Source organism: Balaenoptera borealis (assembly GCF_965194805.1).
Source record: "Balaenoptera borealis genome assembly, chromosome: 2".
Classification (NCBI taxonomy): Eukaryota; Metazoa; Chordata; class Mammalia; order Artiodactyla; family Balaenopteridae; genus Balaenoptera; species Balaenoptera borealis.
This window is the reverse complement of record NC_138867.1, coordinates 168,603,395-168,617,756: the sequence shown is the minus strand read 5'-3', so window position 1 is coordinate 168,617,756 and position 14,362 is coordinate 168,603,395. Positions and strand designations below refer to the sequence as shown.

Sequence of the window (14,362 nt, the reverse complement as noted above, 5' to 3'; positions counted from 1 at the left end):
ATTTCCACTAAGATCAGGAACAAGACAAGGTTGCCCACTCTCACCACTATTATTCAACATAGTTTTGGAAGTGTTAGCCACAGCAATCAGAGAAGAAAAAGAAATAAAAGGAATCCAAATCGGAAAAGAAGAAGTAAAGCTGTCCCTGTTTGCAGATGACATGATACTATACATAGAGAATCCTAAAGATGCTACCAGAAAACTACTAGAGCTAATCAATGAATTTGGTAAAGTAGCAGGATACAAAATTAATGCACAGAAATCTCTTGCATTCCTATACACTAATGATGAAAAATCGGAAAGTGAAATTAAGAAAACACTCGCGTTTACCATTGTAACAAAAAGAATAAAATATCTAGGAATAAACCTACCCAAGGAGACAAAGACCTGTATGCAGAAAATTATAAGACACTGATGAAAGAAATTAAAGATGATACAAATAGATGGAAAGATATACCATGTTCTTGGATTGGAAGAATCAGCATTGTGAAAATGACTCTATTACCCAAAGCAATCTACAGATTCAATGCAATCCCTATCAAACTACCACTGGCATTTTTCACAGAACTAGAACAAAAACTTTCACAATTTGTCTGGAAACACAAAAGACCCCGAATAGTCAAAGCAATCTTGAGAACGAAAAATGGAGCTGGAGGAATCAGGCTCCCTGACTTCAGACTATATTACAAAGCTACAGTAATCAAGACAGTTTGGTACTGGCACAAAACCAGAAACATAGATCAATGGAACAGGATAGAAAGCCCAGAGATAAACCCACACACATATGGTCACCTTATCTTTGATAAAGGAGGCAAGCATATACAGTGGAGAAAAGACAGCCTCTTCAATAAGTGGTGCTGGGAAAACTGGACAACTACATGTAAAAGAATGAAATTAGAACACTCCCTAACACCATACACAAAAATAAACTCAAAATGGATTAAAGACCTAAATGTAAGGCCAGACACTATCAAACTCTTAGAGGAAAACATAGGCAGAACACTCTATGACATAAATCACAGCAAGATCCTTTTTGACCCACCTCCTAGAGAAATGGAAATAAAAACAAAAATAAACAAATGGGACCTAAAGAAACTTAAAAGCTTTTGCACAGCAAAGGAAAACATAAACAAGACCAAAAGACAACCCTCAGAATGGGAGAAAATATTTGCAAATGAAGCAACTGACAAAGGATTAATCTTCAAAATTTACAAGCAGCTCATGCAGCTCAATAACATAAAAACAAACAACCCAATCCAAAAATGGGCTGAAGACCTAAATAGACATTTCTCCAAAGATATACAGATTGCCAACAAACACATGAAAGAATGCTCAACATCACTAATCTTTAGAGAAATGCAAATCAAAACTACAATGAGATATCATCTCACACCGGTCAGAATGGCCATCATCAAAAAATCTAGAAACAATAAATGCTGGAGAGGGTGTGGAGAAAAGGGAACACTCTTGCACTGTTGGTGGGAATGTAAATTGATACAGCCACTATGGAGAACAGTATGGAGGTTCCTTAAAAAACTAAAAATAGAACTACTATACGACCCAGCAATCCCACTACTGGGCATATACCCTGAGAAAACCATAATTCAAAAAGAGTCATGTACCAAAATGTTCATTGCAGCTCTATTTACGATAGCCAGGACATGGAAGCAACCTAAGTGTCCATCATCGGATGAATGGATAAAGAACATGTGGCACATATATACAATGGAATATTACTCGGCCATAAAAAGAAATGAAATGGAGGTATTTGTAGTGAGGTGGATGGAGTTAGAGTCTGTCATACAGAGTGAAGTAAGTCAGAAAGAGAAAAACAAATACCGTATGCTAACACATATATATGGAATCTAAGGGAAAACAAAAAAAGGTCATGAAGAACCTAGTGGCAAGACGGGAATAAAGACACAGACCTACTAGAGAATGGACTTGAGGATACGGGGAGGGGGAAGCGTAAGATATGACAAGGTCAGAGAGTGGCATGGACATATATACACTACCAAATGTAAAATAGATAGCTAGTGGGAAGCAGCCGCATAGCACAGGGAGATCAGCTCGGTGGTTTGTGACCACCTAGAGGGGTGGGATAGGGAGGGAGGGAGGGAGGGAGGGAGACGCAAGAGGGAAGAGATATGGGAACATATGTATATGTATAACTGATTCACTTTGCTATAAAGCAGAAACTAACACACCGTTGTAAAGCAATTATACTCCAATAAAGATGTTAAAAAAAAAAAAGAGTGAATGGACATGAGGGGCCATGTGGCAAAGGACCTAAGAGCAGCCCCTGGCTGCCAGCCAGCCAGGAAATAGCCTTAGACCCAGAACCACAAGGAAATGAATTCTGCCAACAACTTGGATGAGCTTGGAAAAGGGCCCTGAAAGAACTCAGCCAGATGGCACATGGATTCCAGCCCTTGAGACCCTGATAAGAGAATCCAGAATCCACATCTTGAATTCTAATCTATAGAACTGTGAACTAACAGATGGGCATTATTTTAAGCCACTGAGTTTGTGATAACTTACTTCAGAGCAGTGAAAAGGAAAAAAACAAACACACACACAATCCTTACATGTTTTTCCCACCTTGAACATTATGGCTGGAACTATGGAAGCCATCTTGTGACCATGAGGCAATAAGCATTAGAAAGATCTTTATCTTATGCTCAAGAAAGCAAAGATCTAGACAGATAGAGCCTGTGTCCTTGTGGTAGATTGTTAGAAACTGTCCCCAATTAACCAGGGGACTCCTCATCAACAGTGAGGTCTACTTCTCCAACTCCTTGGAACTAGGCTGGCCTTATGTCTGGCTTTGTGCAATAAAACACACAGAATGTAATATTCTGGGACTGGTGAAAACAAACCTTAACAAACCCTGTAGCATCTCCTAATCCCTACAGGGAACCCAGCCAGAATATGAAGGAGCTCAGGCTACCCACATGGAGAAAGAGGCCTTGAGAATGAGACGTCACATGGAGAGCATAGGCCCAGAGGAGAGAACAGCATGGTCCCAGACAGGAATGAGCCCAGACAACATCACTAGAAGAGAGAGGTCTGCCATCACAGCCAGCCCCCTGACTGGGACATCAGACACACAAATGAGACCAGACTGGATCCTAGTGTCCCAGTCAACACCATGTGGAGCAGAGATGAGCCACCCACGCTGAGCACTGCTTGAATTCCTGCCCACAGATCGTTCCATTGGGTCACTAAGTTCTGGGGTTATTTGTATAACTGATACGGGCCTGATGAGTCAGCTGAGCACTGCCGTAACCCACACTGAAAACAAGCCTGGTTCCTCCAGGCCTGTTCCTGTGAAATGGTCAAATGTCTGCTTCGTCAACTGACCTGTGATACCCAGGCGGAAGGAGACCTTCTGCCCCTGGCCTCACAGCTGTACTCCCCTGCGTCCCTATTCCCCACCTGCTGGACCACCAGCTGCCGGGTGCAGCCCTTGGCCTCCATGCACACTTTTGAGCTCACACTCAGCTTCTTCCCATCCTTGTACCATGTCACCTCCATCTGGGCCTGGGCCACCTCACAGCTCAGTGTGGCACTGGCCCCCACCTCGGTCTGTACCTCCCTGAGTGCTGGCTGCTCCTTGGCAAACATCTCTGAGGGCTCTGGTGACAGGGAGGGATACACAGCAGAGGCTCTGCCAAGGTGAGGTTTCCCAAGTCCTGGAGCCATGACAGAGCTTTGCTCTAGACCCCAGGCAGCCTCGGATCCCTCCCACGAGGATCCTTTGTGATCAGGTGCTGCACATGGAACCCTCCATGGGCACAGGTGGTCCAGGTACCCCAACCCCTCCTGGGTGTGATGGGAAGCAGCCTCAGAGCTCCATGATGGGCAGCTCGGCCCCAGTGCCTGTGCTCAGATGGAAGGAGGCTTGGGCGGCATGGCAGAGACCCTTCTGAGGGCCAAGATGGGGCAGAACTAGACTTGGAGAATCTGCCAAGAGACCTCAATGGCTTCTAGAAAGAGCCAGGGCCTCAGATTCACCAAGATCCAAATCTAACCTGCCAAGGACGCTTCCAGCACTTTCTAGGTCTGCTCTGCCTCATTTCCCCATCTTTAACAAGAGGACAAGGGCTTTAAATTTCCTTCTTATCTTTTATTTTCCAAGCCTGCATTCTTCACCCATATATATATTAGTTTCGTGGGTAGTTTCTTCACCCAAATTCAGAAGTAACTGCCCCTACCCCCAAGTATTCTCAGAAGAAATGAAGGGAGAGACAGCTTGGCCTTGCAAGTGCTGCACAGCTGGATGCAGCCAGACCTGCTCCCCACACACCAAACCTGGGAGGCAGTGCACTAACCACAGACACACGACCAGAAGTCCACAGAGTCCTTGCCCACTTGGCACAAGTAGGTGCCCTCATCCTGCACGGTGACTGAGGTAGCCACCAGCCGGTGCCGTGTGCCCATGTCCTCCTGTGAGAAGCGCTGGCAGGAGTGACCGAGCTCCACGCCATCCTTGTACCAGTGTACACACACGTGGGCCTCTGAGGTTTCGTATTCAAAGTGGGCTGAGCCCCCGGCCACGGCATCCACACAGCCACCAGCCGTGTCCTTGCACAAAAAAAGATGTGAGGCCTACAAGGGCACATGGGCAGGTCAGGGGTCCGACAGAGCCCTAACCACACACGTGCCCAGGCAGCTAGCAGATGAAGGTGCTCGGGGCTTCAGGATCATGGGAGACACTGGCCCTCGCCCAAACCTAGGCCCCTTCAGAGACAGGGCCAGCCTCAGCTGCTGACTTTCAACCACCCAAGTGCCACCCACACATAGGAAGCTCCTCCCATACTGAGCAGAGTCCCTGACCCCCACCCTCCCAACGGGGTTGGCAGGGTCCCTGGTTCCCCACCCTACCCTCATGGGTCACCTGAGCCTGCCCTGACCCCCTACCCTCCTCACAAGGTCAGCAGAGCTGCCCAGACTCCTGCCCTCCCCACATGGTCACCTGACTCCATCCCATCCCCTCACCGTCTCCATAGGGTGGGCTGAGCACCCCACACACACCCCTGCCCTCCCCACAGGGTCACCTGAGCCTATCTGACTCCCCACCCTCCTCAGGGGGTCGGCAGAGCCCCCTGATCCCCCACCCTCCCCACGGGAACAGAGAACAGCAGCTCCTGCTACCCAGGTGCCCCAGAGCCTATCCAGAGCTGGAGGACAGAATGCGCGGCCCTGGCTACAGCGGCGGCCCAGGGAGGACATGAACACACACACTCTGGTGTCACCTTGCACCAATAGTTGGTAGGCGATGCGGTCCCCGTGGCTGACACACTCATACAGGCCTGCGTCTTCTTGCTTCACGTCCCGCACTAGCAGTGCCCGCTGCCCGGCTGACGCCTGCACCTCATACTTGGGGCCTGGAGACAGTGCGTGTCCGTCCTTGAGCCACGTCACAGCTGCAGCCTGGTCCGACAACTCGGCCAGGAGCTGGGCCTCCTCGTGCAGCCGGGCCAGCACCTCCCGTGCTGCCACTGCTGCTGCCGGACACTTGGTCGTCAGCCCCGGGGCCGCTGCAAGTCACAGACAGGTGGACAAAGTGGGTGTGGGTGAAGGGGGAAGTGGACAGAGGGAGAGCGATCGGAGGAAGGGGGTGGGGGGAGGGAAGTGGGATGAAGGAGTGGACAGAGCGGGGTGTAGACAGCAGCGTGTGGATAGGGGGAAGGGGACGGGGGAAGTGGAACGAGGCAGAGTGAACAGAGGGGGAAGAGCCAGATATGGTGGAGGGGAGTCAGAGAGGCAAGAAAGGCAGAGACAGGACAAGAAGTGGCGTAGGAGAAGGAATCAACAAAGAGGGAGGAGGGGAGAAGGGGAAGGGAAGGGGGGACATACAGAGAATTGAAGCTTGGCGCCATCGGGGACACTTTAGCCCCTCTTCCACTCACACCCGGTGACCCTGCACACCCCACCGCCTGGCCCCACTTCATCCAGCAGCCCGCCTGCCCTAGGAGCAACGACAGATCTCCAGAGCCCTGAGACCCCAGGGACCCCATCCCGCCCCCACTCCCAGAGGAAACGGGGCTCAGAGGGGCCCCAGGGTCATGGGACGGGGTCCCCCTACCTCGGACCTCCATGCGGATGCTGCTCTCGATACCATTGGCCACGAACTTGAGCTCGGCCCCGTGCAGGCTGACAGGCACCAAGCAAATGGTGAGAGTGTGCCGGGTGCCGTCACAGTGTATCACATACACGCTGCTGGCCTTCAGGGCCTGCCCGTCCAGGAACCACTCCCCTGCTGAGGCCGTAGTGAGGTCCACAGAGAAGGTCACCTCGCCGCCTTCCACTGCCTCTACCGCCTTCAGAGGTGTTTTCACAGCCAGCTGGGGGGCTGTGGGATGGGGGCTTCAGGAAGGAGCTGGGCCCCTGCCCTCCTCTCCCCCAATGCCTGGGCCCAAATAACCCCTGCTCTAGGAAGTCCACTGAACAAGCACATGGAGACCACGAGCGAAAGTCAGACGCAGGGTGGAGTGAGGACAAGTTACAGCCACCCGAGATTCCCTTCAGATCCCACAAACCCAGTGTGGTGGGGCAGCTGTGTAGCCCAGTGCCCCAGGGCTGGTGGATACAGATAGGTTCCTGCGGGGCTCGAGTCCTGTCTTGGGGTCCCCTGGCCTTCCTACAAAAAAGTCTTCAATAGCATCAGGACCCTGGGCCCACCCCCCTACCGTAAAGAGGACCCATGAGTCACTCTGGCCTCTCCAAGGCTGGGCCACACTCTGGGTTTGGGTGATTCAGGGGCAGATGGCCCCGCAGGTTGTCACCAGGGTGCCGGGGAGAACAGAACCTTCCAAACTTACCCAGGTGTACAGTTCCCGGGAACTCGAGGTAGGGGCTCTGGCCAAATCTGTTCACAGCTGACACCCTGAACTGGAATTCCCCCTCCTTGGCCACGCCAGCCACAGTCAGCTCAGGCGTGGCCACCCACTTGTCTTCATGGCACCGGCTCCAGGGGTGGGTGCCCACTCTCTTCTTCTCCACAAGGTAGCCATCGATAGCAACAGGGCGGTCCCCATGGGGTGGTGGGGACCAGCCAAGGGTCACGGAGCTCTCTGTCCTGGCCTTCACCACAGGGGCCTCAGGAGCATGCAGGGGCGGCCTTCTGGGGGCTGAGCAGAGCACGGGCCCATGTCACCAACTGAGAGCCCCCTCCCCAAGCCCTGGATCCAAGGTCACAGTAGGATAAAGGGGTTGTCACAGAATCCCCGGCCCTCCCCGGGGGCACTGCCCTGGTGGTCTGAAATGGTCTCAGCCCAAGGGGACTGCCAGCCCAAGAGGACACTGTGAGCCCATAACCCCAGTCTCAGCTCTGTGGCCATTTCTCTGTTTGCAGTGGAAAGAGTGCCCGGGCCTCAGGGGCCACCCTGAGCTGTCCACGTGGCCTGGAAAGGAACTCTTTCCAGTCCTCAGCCTTGACCCCATCTATGCATTGGGATCTTGGGCTGGATGATGGTTTGAGACAAGGCACAATGACCCTTCCAAGGGTGCTGAGACCCACGTGCAGGGCCCCTGTCCCCGGCAAAGGGCTGACCCTGGGGGAGCCAATCTCAACACCAAAGGCCACAGAAAGAGGACACACCCGCAATGTCACCCCCTACACGCTGTGCTTCTAGAACAACCTGCACTTTCTAATCTGGTTCACAGGGTCGGGGGCCACCAGGACTCCTACTTTGCAGATGCCTAGTGTGACCATAGTGGAGGCGGGTGTCAAACAAGCCATGAGCCCCAGAGAACCAGAGCTACAACCTAGGCATTCCCCGCCCCGCACGGCGCTCCCTGCAACAGGCGACAACTCAGAGCAGGGCCCAGTGGACTGTGGGCAGGGAAGAGGCACCCTCTGTCTGACAGGTGCTCCCTAGGCCCTTACCTGACACGCAGAACTGGGTGGACGTCCGGCAGTCCCCAGCCACAAAGGCCACCTCACCCGCATCGTCCAGGCTGCACTGGGAGATGGTCAGCGTGTGGCACGTGCCTTCGGCAGTAATGGCCACTCGGCCCCCGGCCACCACCTCCTGCTGGTTCCACAGCCAGTGGATGGGGCCCTCTGGCTTGGCCAGCTCCACACAGAACATGGCCGTGTCTCCCACTCGCCCAGCTGTCTTCCTCGGGAGCTTTCGAAGGAGGTTGCCTGGAGTGGGCGGAGGAGCAGTGGGGAAAGGGAGGGGTAAGGGCTGCAGCTGGTCAGAGAGACCCCTGTAGGCCTGTCCCACCCCTACCTCCTTCCCGCCCCTGTCCCCCCAGTGCCCATCCCACCCCTCCCTGACGCACCCCTCGTGCCAGGGTCCTGCCCACCCCACCCACCCACTACCTACGCCACTTGCCCAGCTCCTGTGAGACCCGGACCTTGCCCAGTCTCCGGGCCCCCTGCCCACCCACCTCGCACCGCCAGCTCGGCCACCGTGCGACTGCCCTCCGCCGTCTCGCAGATGTACACGGCATCGTCATCGGAGGTGACATTGAGCACGGTCAGTCGGCGCTCAGCGCCTGCCTCCTCGATGAGGTACTTGGCATTGGCCCACAGCCGCGTCTCCTCCTTATACCACGCAGACTCCATGGGCGGCAGCGGCACCTCACACTGGAACGTGGCCGATGCTTTCTCTGGCACCTCCAGGTCCTGCAGCCGCTTTCTGAAGGGCACCATGGGCTCTGCGGAAAAAGAGCTCAGGTGAGTGGGGCGAGGAGAGGGAAGAGGGGCAGACAGGAGGGGTGACGGAGGGGGCGGTCAGGGGGCGAGGAGGAGGGTGAGGGGAAGGAGGGGGGCAGGGTAAGGGAGGTGTAAGGCTGGGGTGGGGGCAGGGAGCCAGGACAGGGGTTGGAGGGGCTTTGGGGGCAGAGGGTGGTGGGTGGGAGGGCAGAGGAGCTGTAAGGAGGGGACAGAGGGAGGTAGGGGTATAGAAAAGGAGGGAGGACAGAGGAGAGGGAACAGAACTTAAAGGAAAGAGCCCCCCCCCCCCAAAAAAATATAAGGAGAAGTCTGGAAGAGAAAAGGAGAAATGAGGCAGGTGAAGCCACAGCAAGCAGCCCCATTGAGCAGGCCCCTAAGCTGGTCCTGGACAGGCAGAATGGGTTGGGTTCACACAGCAGTGAGGCCACTGGACAAGTACTGGCCTGCGAAATTGCTCAACTCCAGGAGCGCACTTCCGTGCGAAAAACGAGGAAACTGAGGCACGCACACGAAGGTTGAGCGCCCTGCTGGAGATCCTACAGCTGGTAAAAAGTGGAGGTGGGACTCCAACCACTTCAAGAGGCTGGTCTTAGGAAACAAGAGTAAACGGCCCTCCAGCAAATTCTGATGGTGTTGCCTACAGCTGCCCCGGTGCCCTGGGGGAGCCCCCAGACCTGGACATGAGCCTGCAAACTGACCCAGAACCACCTTCAAGCTGCACCCTGGTGCAGCCCCAGCCTGAGGCCTCTGACAGCACAAGGTCTGTCCTTGCTCCTGCCCTACTTCCAGCTGTGCCAGGGAGACCCCCTTAGCATCCTGTAGGAGGGGTGGAGAGCCTGGGTCACCCTCAGCCTGGAGAGAGCAGGCTCAGCCACTGGGCACCCTGACCATCTCCCAGAGGGAGGGGGTGTTAGTGACAAAGCACTTTGTTGTATACTCGTGTTACTCTCACAAAGACAATGGAACAGAACAGCGAGAGCTGCCAAGACCTCCAACCACGGATTCCTCTACCAGACAGGCACAGGGTGGGGAGATGGCAGCAGCAGCCGCCGCTGGAAGGAAAAGACAGGAGGCCTGGGGAGGAGCCTCTGCCTGTGCTCACTGCGCACAGTGACCTTGCGCCCGGCGCCAGGAGCTCACCTCGCACGACAACTAGCACGGAGCTGTAGGTCTGGCCCACGAGGTTGGACGCCGTGCAAGTATAGAGGCCACAGTCTGACTGCTTGCAGAAGAGGATCTTGAGCACGAAGTTCTCCTGCGCGTCCTCGTACACCACATGTCGCCGGCCCTCGGCCACCAGCTGCCCATCCTTCTTCCACACTATCTCAGGCTTGGGCACACCCATCACGAAGCAGCTGAGGCGCGCGTGCTTGCCCTCAGTCACCGTGCAGGTGCGCGTGCTGGCGCTGGGCGGCGAGGCCGGGGCGCCCTCGGTGCGCATGGCCTCGCGCCGCAGCTGCAGGTGCGCCAGGAGCATGGCTGTGGAGGCCCCGGGCTGGCCGGCTGTGTCTGCTTCCGTGTCCACCAAAAGCCCGGCGGCGGCGCTAGCGGCGCCCAGCGGGTTCTCCGCGTGCACCGTGTACGTGCCGCTGTCGCGCGGCTGCGCGGCCAGGATGCGCAGCGCGCTCGCCTCGCCGCTCGCCTCCACGCGCACTCGGGGAGCTTGCAGCGCGCCCAGGCGCCGCCCATCCTTGTCCCAGCTCACAGACATCGGCGGCGAACCGCGCACGCGGCAGCGGAAGGTGGCCTCGGCTCCCTCGCGCACGCGGATGGATGTGGGCCGCAGCAGAAAATGGGGTGCCTGCTCGGCGCACGCTGCCTCGGCGTCCACCTGCAGGCCGACCGCCGCGAAGGCTTCGCCGATGGCGTTGCGCGCACGGCATACATACTGCCCGCTGTCGCCCAGCGCCAGGTCCAAGATGGTGAGGCGGTACAGGTCGCCGTCCTGGGCCAGGCGGAAGCGAGTGCCTGCCTCCACCTGCTGCAGGTCCTTCTCCCAGCTGACCTGCGGCGTGGGGTTGCCCACGATCTGGCAGCTCAGCGTGGCATCTTTGCCCACCGACACCACGAAGGCCTTGGGCCGGGTTAGGAAGCGAGGTGCACCGCTGAACGAGGAGTGATCCATGGGGGTGTGGGTGGGGGGAGGCGGGGGAACCTGCGAATGGGGTGAGGGGGAAGGGCAGAGTGGGGATGAGACCCTGCTGTGCTCAGAGCCCCCCGCCTTTTCCCCACGTGGCCACTTCACCCGTCCTGGAAAATCCAGCTTAATCCAGGGTAAAGCCCTCCACATGGCCCCTCTTCCCCATCCGGGTGCCGTCGCCCCCGACACACCCCATCCCTGCAGGTAGCATCACCAGATGGTATGGTGGTCCAGAAGTGCCGATTTGCCTCTTTCTGGGCATTTGGGGTCTGGCCCCACCCCCACCCCCCAAATGGACTCTTTTTCATTGGCAGGAGCGTCTCCTCCCTCTCGTCCCAGCGCCAGGCCTGCTGCCCCAACTCAAGGTCCAGCTGAGCACCTGTCCCAAAACACCACACCAGCACCAAGCTTGCCCTCCTCCCTGTGCGGCATCTGCCACGCTGCACCTCATCACAAAGACCTTCCTTCCCTGTCCCTCCTGGGCCACTCCAACTGCCAGCAGGTGTCCTGTCCCCTCCACACACACTGTTGCTTCCTAGAGTCTGAAACTGCAACCTACCTAGTCTCCCCCAGTCACAGAGAGGCCACTCTCTGCACTCTGACAGGGCCTGGCTGTGGAAGCTCACAGTAAGCGCCCACTACCGGCCTGTCCCCTCTCTCTAAGGCACACCAGAGGTCACAGGTTCTGCACCCCAGCAGACTCTCGTCCGAGCCCTCTGCTTGGCATGCCCCCTTTGCTCCCCATCCTCCCACCTCAGTGACTTCCCCCACCCAAGCGTTTGGGCTCCACTGCAGGCTGTGTGCACAGCTGCCTAGCCCTCCTCACTCGGCATTCCACAACAGAGAGCCCTGTACACAGGGCCTGTCCCGCCTGAAGCTGTCCTGGGCCGGGTCACATCTCACCTCTCCTGGGATCCCCCCACCTCCCCTGGACCCCTGAGGGGGTGTGCTCATCAATGAGCAAAAAATGGAACTCCTGCAGCTTGGGGGGTGGGGGCTCCTCCAGCACACAGGGCTGCCCACGCCCCCTCGCCCTGAGTACCTGCCTCCTTCCCCCGGGAATTGGAATGGGGAAGGTCAGGGGCAGTCAGTCAATGGTGTGTCTGTGGAGGACAATCAGAGAATCCCCCAGGAAGACCCAACGAGTTCCAGGCTGGGAATGGGCAGGCCGGCTAGCCAGGCCCAAATGGGGTTCCTGCAGGTAACGTAGTCACTCTGCAGATCTTAGCTGAGGCTCCACTGGCTGTGGCTCTGCCGACTGGACCCCTTGCAGGGATGGGGCTGGCACCATCAATGCCAAAGACCCCAGGCTGACTCTGGCCTCTGCCCACTCCAGGTTGGGCACCGCTGGCCCCCAGCACAGGTGGGTGAGGTGAAACTGGGCCTTGCCTACACAGGGGCTTCTGTAAAGAGAGCCAGCACAAATGGACCCCACTGGGCCCTGGGCTGTCCCCAAGTGACTTGACTCTCTTCACCCCAGGAGCCGGGCCATCAGCATGGGCTGGCCATCAGCATGGGCTGCCCACCATGGGACAAACGGGGCAATGTCCCCAGGCCCTCCAGCTCCCCATCCTGTGATTTAGGACCTAATCTCCTTAATCCCCCTCAAGGAGGTGAGCTGGGACCATCCTGCTGACTCACTGTGCAGTCAGCACCTCTGACCCGCCCCCAGCTCCCCCATGGCCTGGCTGGGCTCTTGGCCTGGGAAGGACCTGGGCAGGTGGCCACCCGCCTCCATGGACACCCTCCTGGGCCTCAGTGTCCCTCTGTGGAAAGATTACTTTGACACCAGTTCCCCAGGGCCCTGAGTTCTGGGCTCTTCCCAGCACACCACCGCCTCCTGAATTACACAGTAGCTCTGTGGGTTCCCCAAGGAAGGACATGGCATCCTCCCCCTGCCACACCCAGAGCAGCTGTGGGAGACAACTGCTCTGAGCTCATAAGCGAGTATGTGCAGGGGGCAGGGAGCCAGTTCCACAGCTGGCAGCCTCTGGGGGCCAGGAGGACAGGGATGGGGAGGGAGGTCTCATCTCTGCACATGCTTAGGAGGAGCCAGCTCTCAGCAGGTGCAGAAGGGTGGGCACAGACCCCTAGAACCTCTAAAGCCACCGGGGATGCGTTCCCTGTCTAGGGCCTATATGCCCCACCTTCACTGCGGCAGACCCATGGAGGTCTAAGGGGGCTCACCCAGACAAGACACCCCTTGACACCCATACCAGGCAGGCACCGCCACTGGGCAGCAGGGCCAAGGCACCCCAAGGTAGGCCCCAGGACTCTGGAGCCGCCTTCATCCAAGCTGAGTGTGGGGCCGCGACCACCCAAGGCCCCTCTGGGCACAGGGTCACCTGCAGTGTCCTCCTCCTCCCCCTGCCATGTTGGGGGCTGGGGCTACTGGAGCTGCAGCCACAAGGGCAGAACAGGAGTTTCAGGAGGAGAGACTGGGCCAGGACCTCAACCCCAGCTTCTCAAGGAAGCCCCTCCCTCTCACAGATGCCCACCTGGGAAGGCAGTTCCCTGTGGACCCCGCTCGGGCTCCTTAGCCCCTTGGAGGCCCCAGCTTGGCACTGGCAGGACCTCCACTCTGAGGCCAGGACCCTCCCCCCTTGCAAGCCTGCCAGGGAGCCTGGTGGCTGACCCATGCCGCACCCACAGCCCCTCCACACTTGCTTTTCCAGAACTTGGGGTCCTTGTGGGTCTTGGGCCATTTTCCAGATGAGTCCAGAGTGAGAAGTGGCTCACAGCCTCACAGCAGAACCTTGGGCGGCCCCCTCCCAGAAGCCCTGTCCCCCCAGCTTGCCCCCAACCCTGTGGCCCCCACACCCTTCCAGAAAAGACTTCAAAGGACAGCTCCCGCAGACTGTACCTTCCCCTGAGACCCCTGGGCCTTCCAGCTTCCTGAACCCCAGGGGAAATTCTTTCCTGGAGTCAGGTGTCACTGGCCCTCTGGCTGTCCCCTCCGCTGAGCCAACAGGCCCAAAATAGCCCCAGCTGTCAGCGGGCATCCATCTCAACAGAGCTGGGGGCAGGGCGAGCCAGACCCTCAGGACACTGGGCAAAGGAGGAGGTGGGTGCTTCTGACGCCCCCCTCCTCCCCCAGCTGCTCCCTCCCCACATGAGGGTCTGGCTCAGCTCACCAATGGGGCAGGGGCTGGAATCCATGGCCCCAACCCCAGGGGCAGCACCGCCTGGCTGAAACCCTACCCCAGGTCCCTCCATCCCCCGGAGCCGTGACCTTCAGCAGAGCCGTCCTCAGGGGCACTGGATGGCCCCCCACCCCGTCTGCTCTCTGCCTCCTCACCTGTCTCTACCAGGGGCACTGGGCAGCACCCAGGCGAGGCGCTCAGATGCTGGGGCAGGGGCTGCTGGGTCTCACCTCCCTCCGAGGGCCCAGGACCGACAAAGCTCCCGCCCAGCAGCCCTCACTCCTGCCGGTCCTCAAACTGGACAGGGACAAAAGGACAGGCGGGTGCTATCAGCTGAAGGAGACTGGGCCCGCCCCCACCCCGCCCCCACCACTGCCAGTCCGCCCA

The 14,362-nt window shown here is 57.5% G+C and overlaps 1 protein-coding gene across 16 annotated transcripts in view; it reads right to left on the bottom strand.

Moving 5' to 3' along the window:
* The window catches only part of OBSCN (obscurin, cytoskeletal calmodulin and titin-interacting RhoGEF), a 245,238-nt gene extending 230,966 nt beyond the window's left edge, over nucleotides 1–14,272 (bottom strand). For all 16 annotated transcript variants that reach the window (XM_082379271.1, XM_082379281.1, XM_082379280.1 and 13 more), the window contains exons 1-7: nucleotides 14,131–14,272; nucleotides 9,833–10,847; nucleotides 8,404–8,673; nucleotides 7,895–8,155; nucleotides 6,828–7,136; nucleotides 6,092–6,358; nucleotides 5,259–5,543 (exon numbers count right to left, since the gene is read on the bottom strand). In XM_082379271.1, coding sequence (XP_082235397.1) covers nucleotides 5,259–5,543; nucleotides 6,092–6,358; nucleotides 6,828–7,136; nucleotides 7,895–8,155; nucleotides 8,404–8,673; nucleotides 9,833–10,817 — 2,377 coding nt within the window. In that variant the 5' untranslated portion in view covers nucleotides 10,818–10,847; nucleotides 14,131–14,272. The remainder of the gene's footprint in view (nucleotides 1–5,258; nucleotides 5,544–6,091; nucleotides 6,359–6,827; nucleotides 7,137–7,894; nucleotides 8,156–8,403; nucleotides 8,674–9,832; nucleotides 10,848–14,130) is intronic.
* Nucleotides 14,273–14,362: the final 90 nt, after the last annotated feature.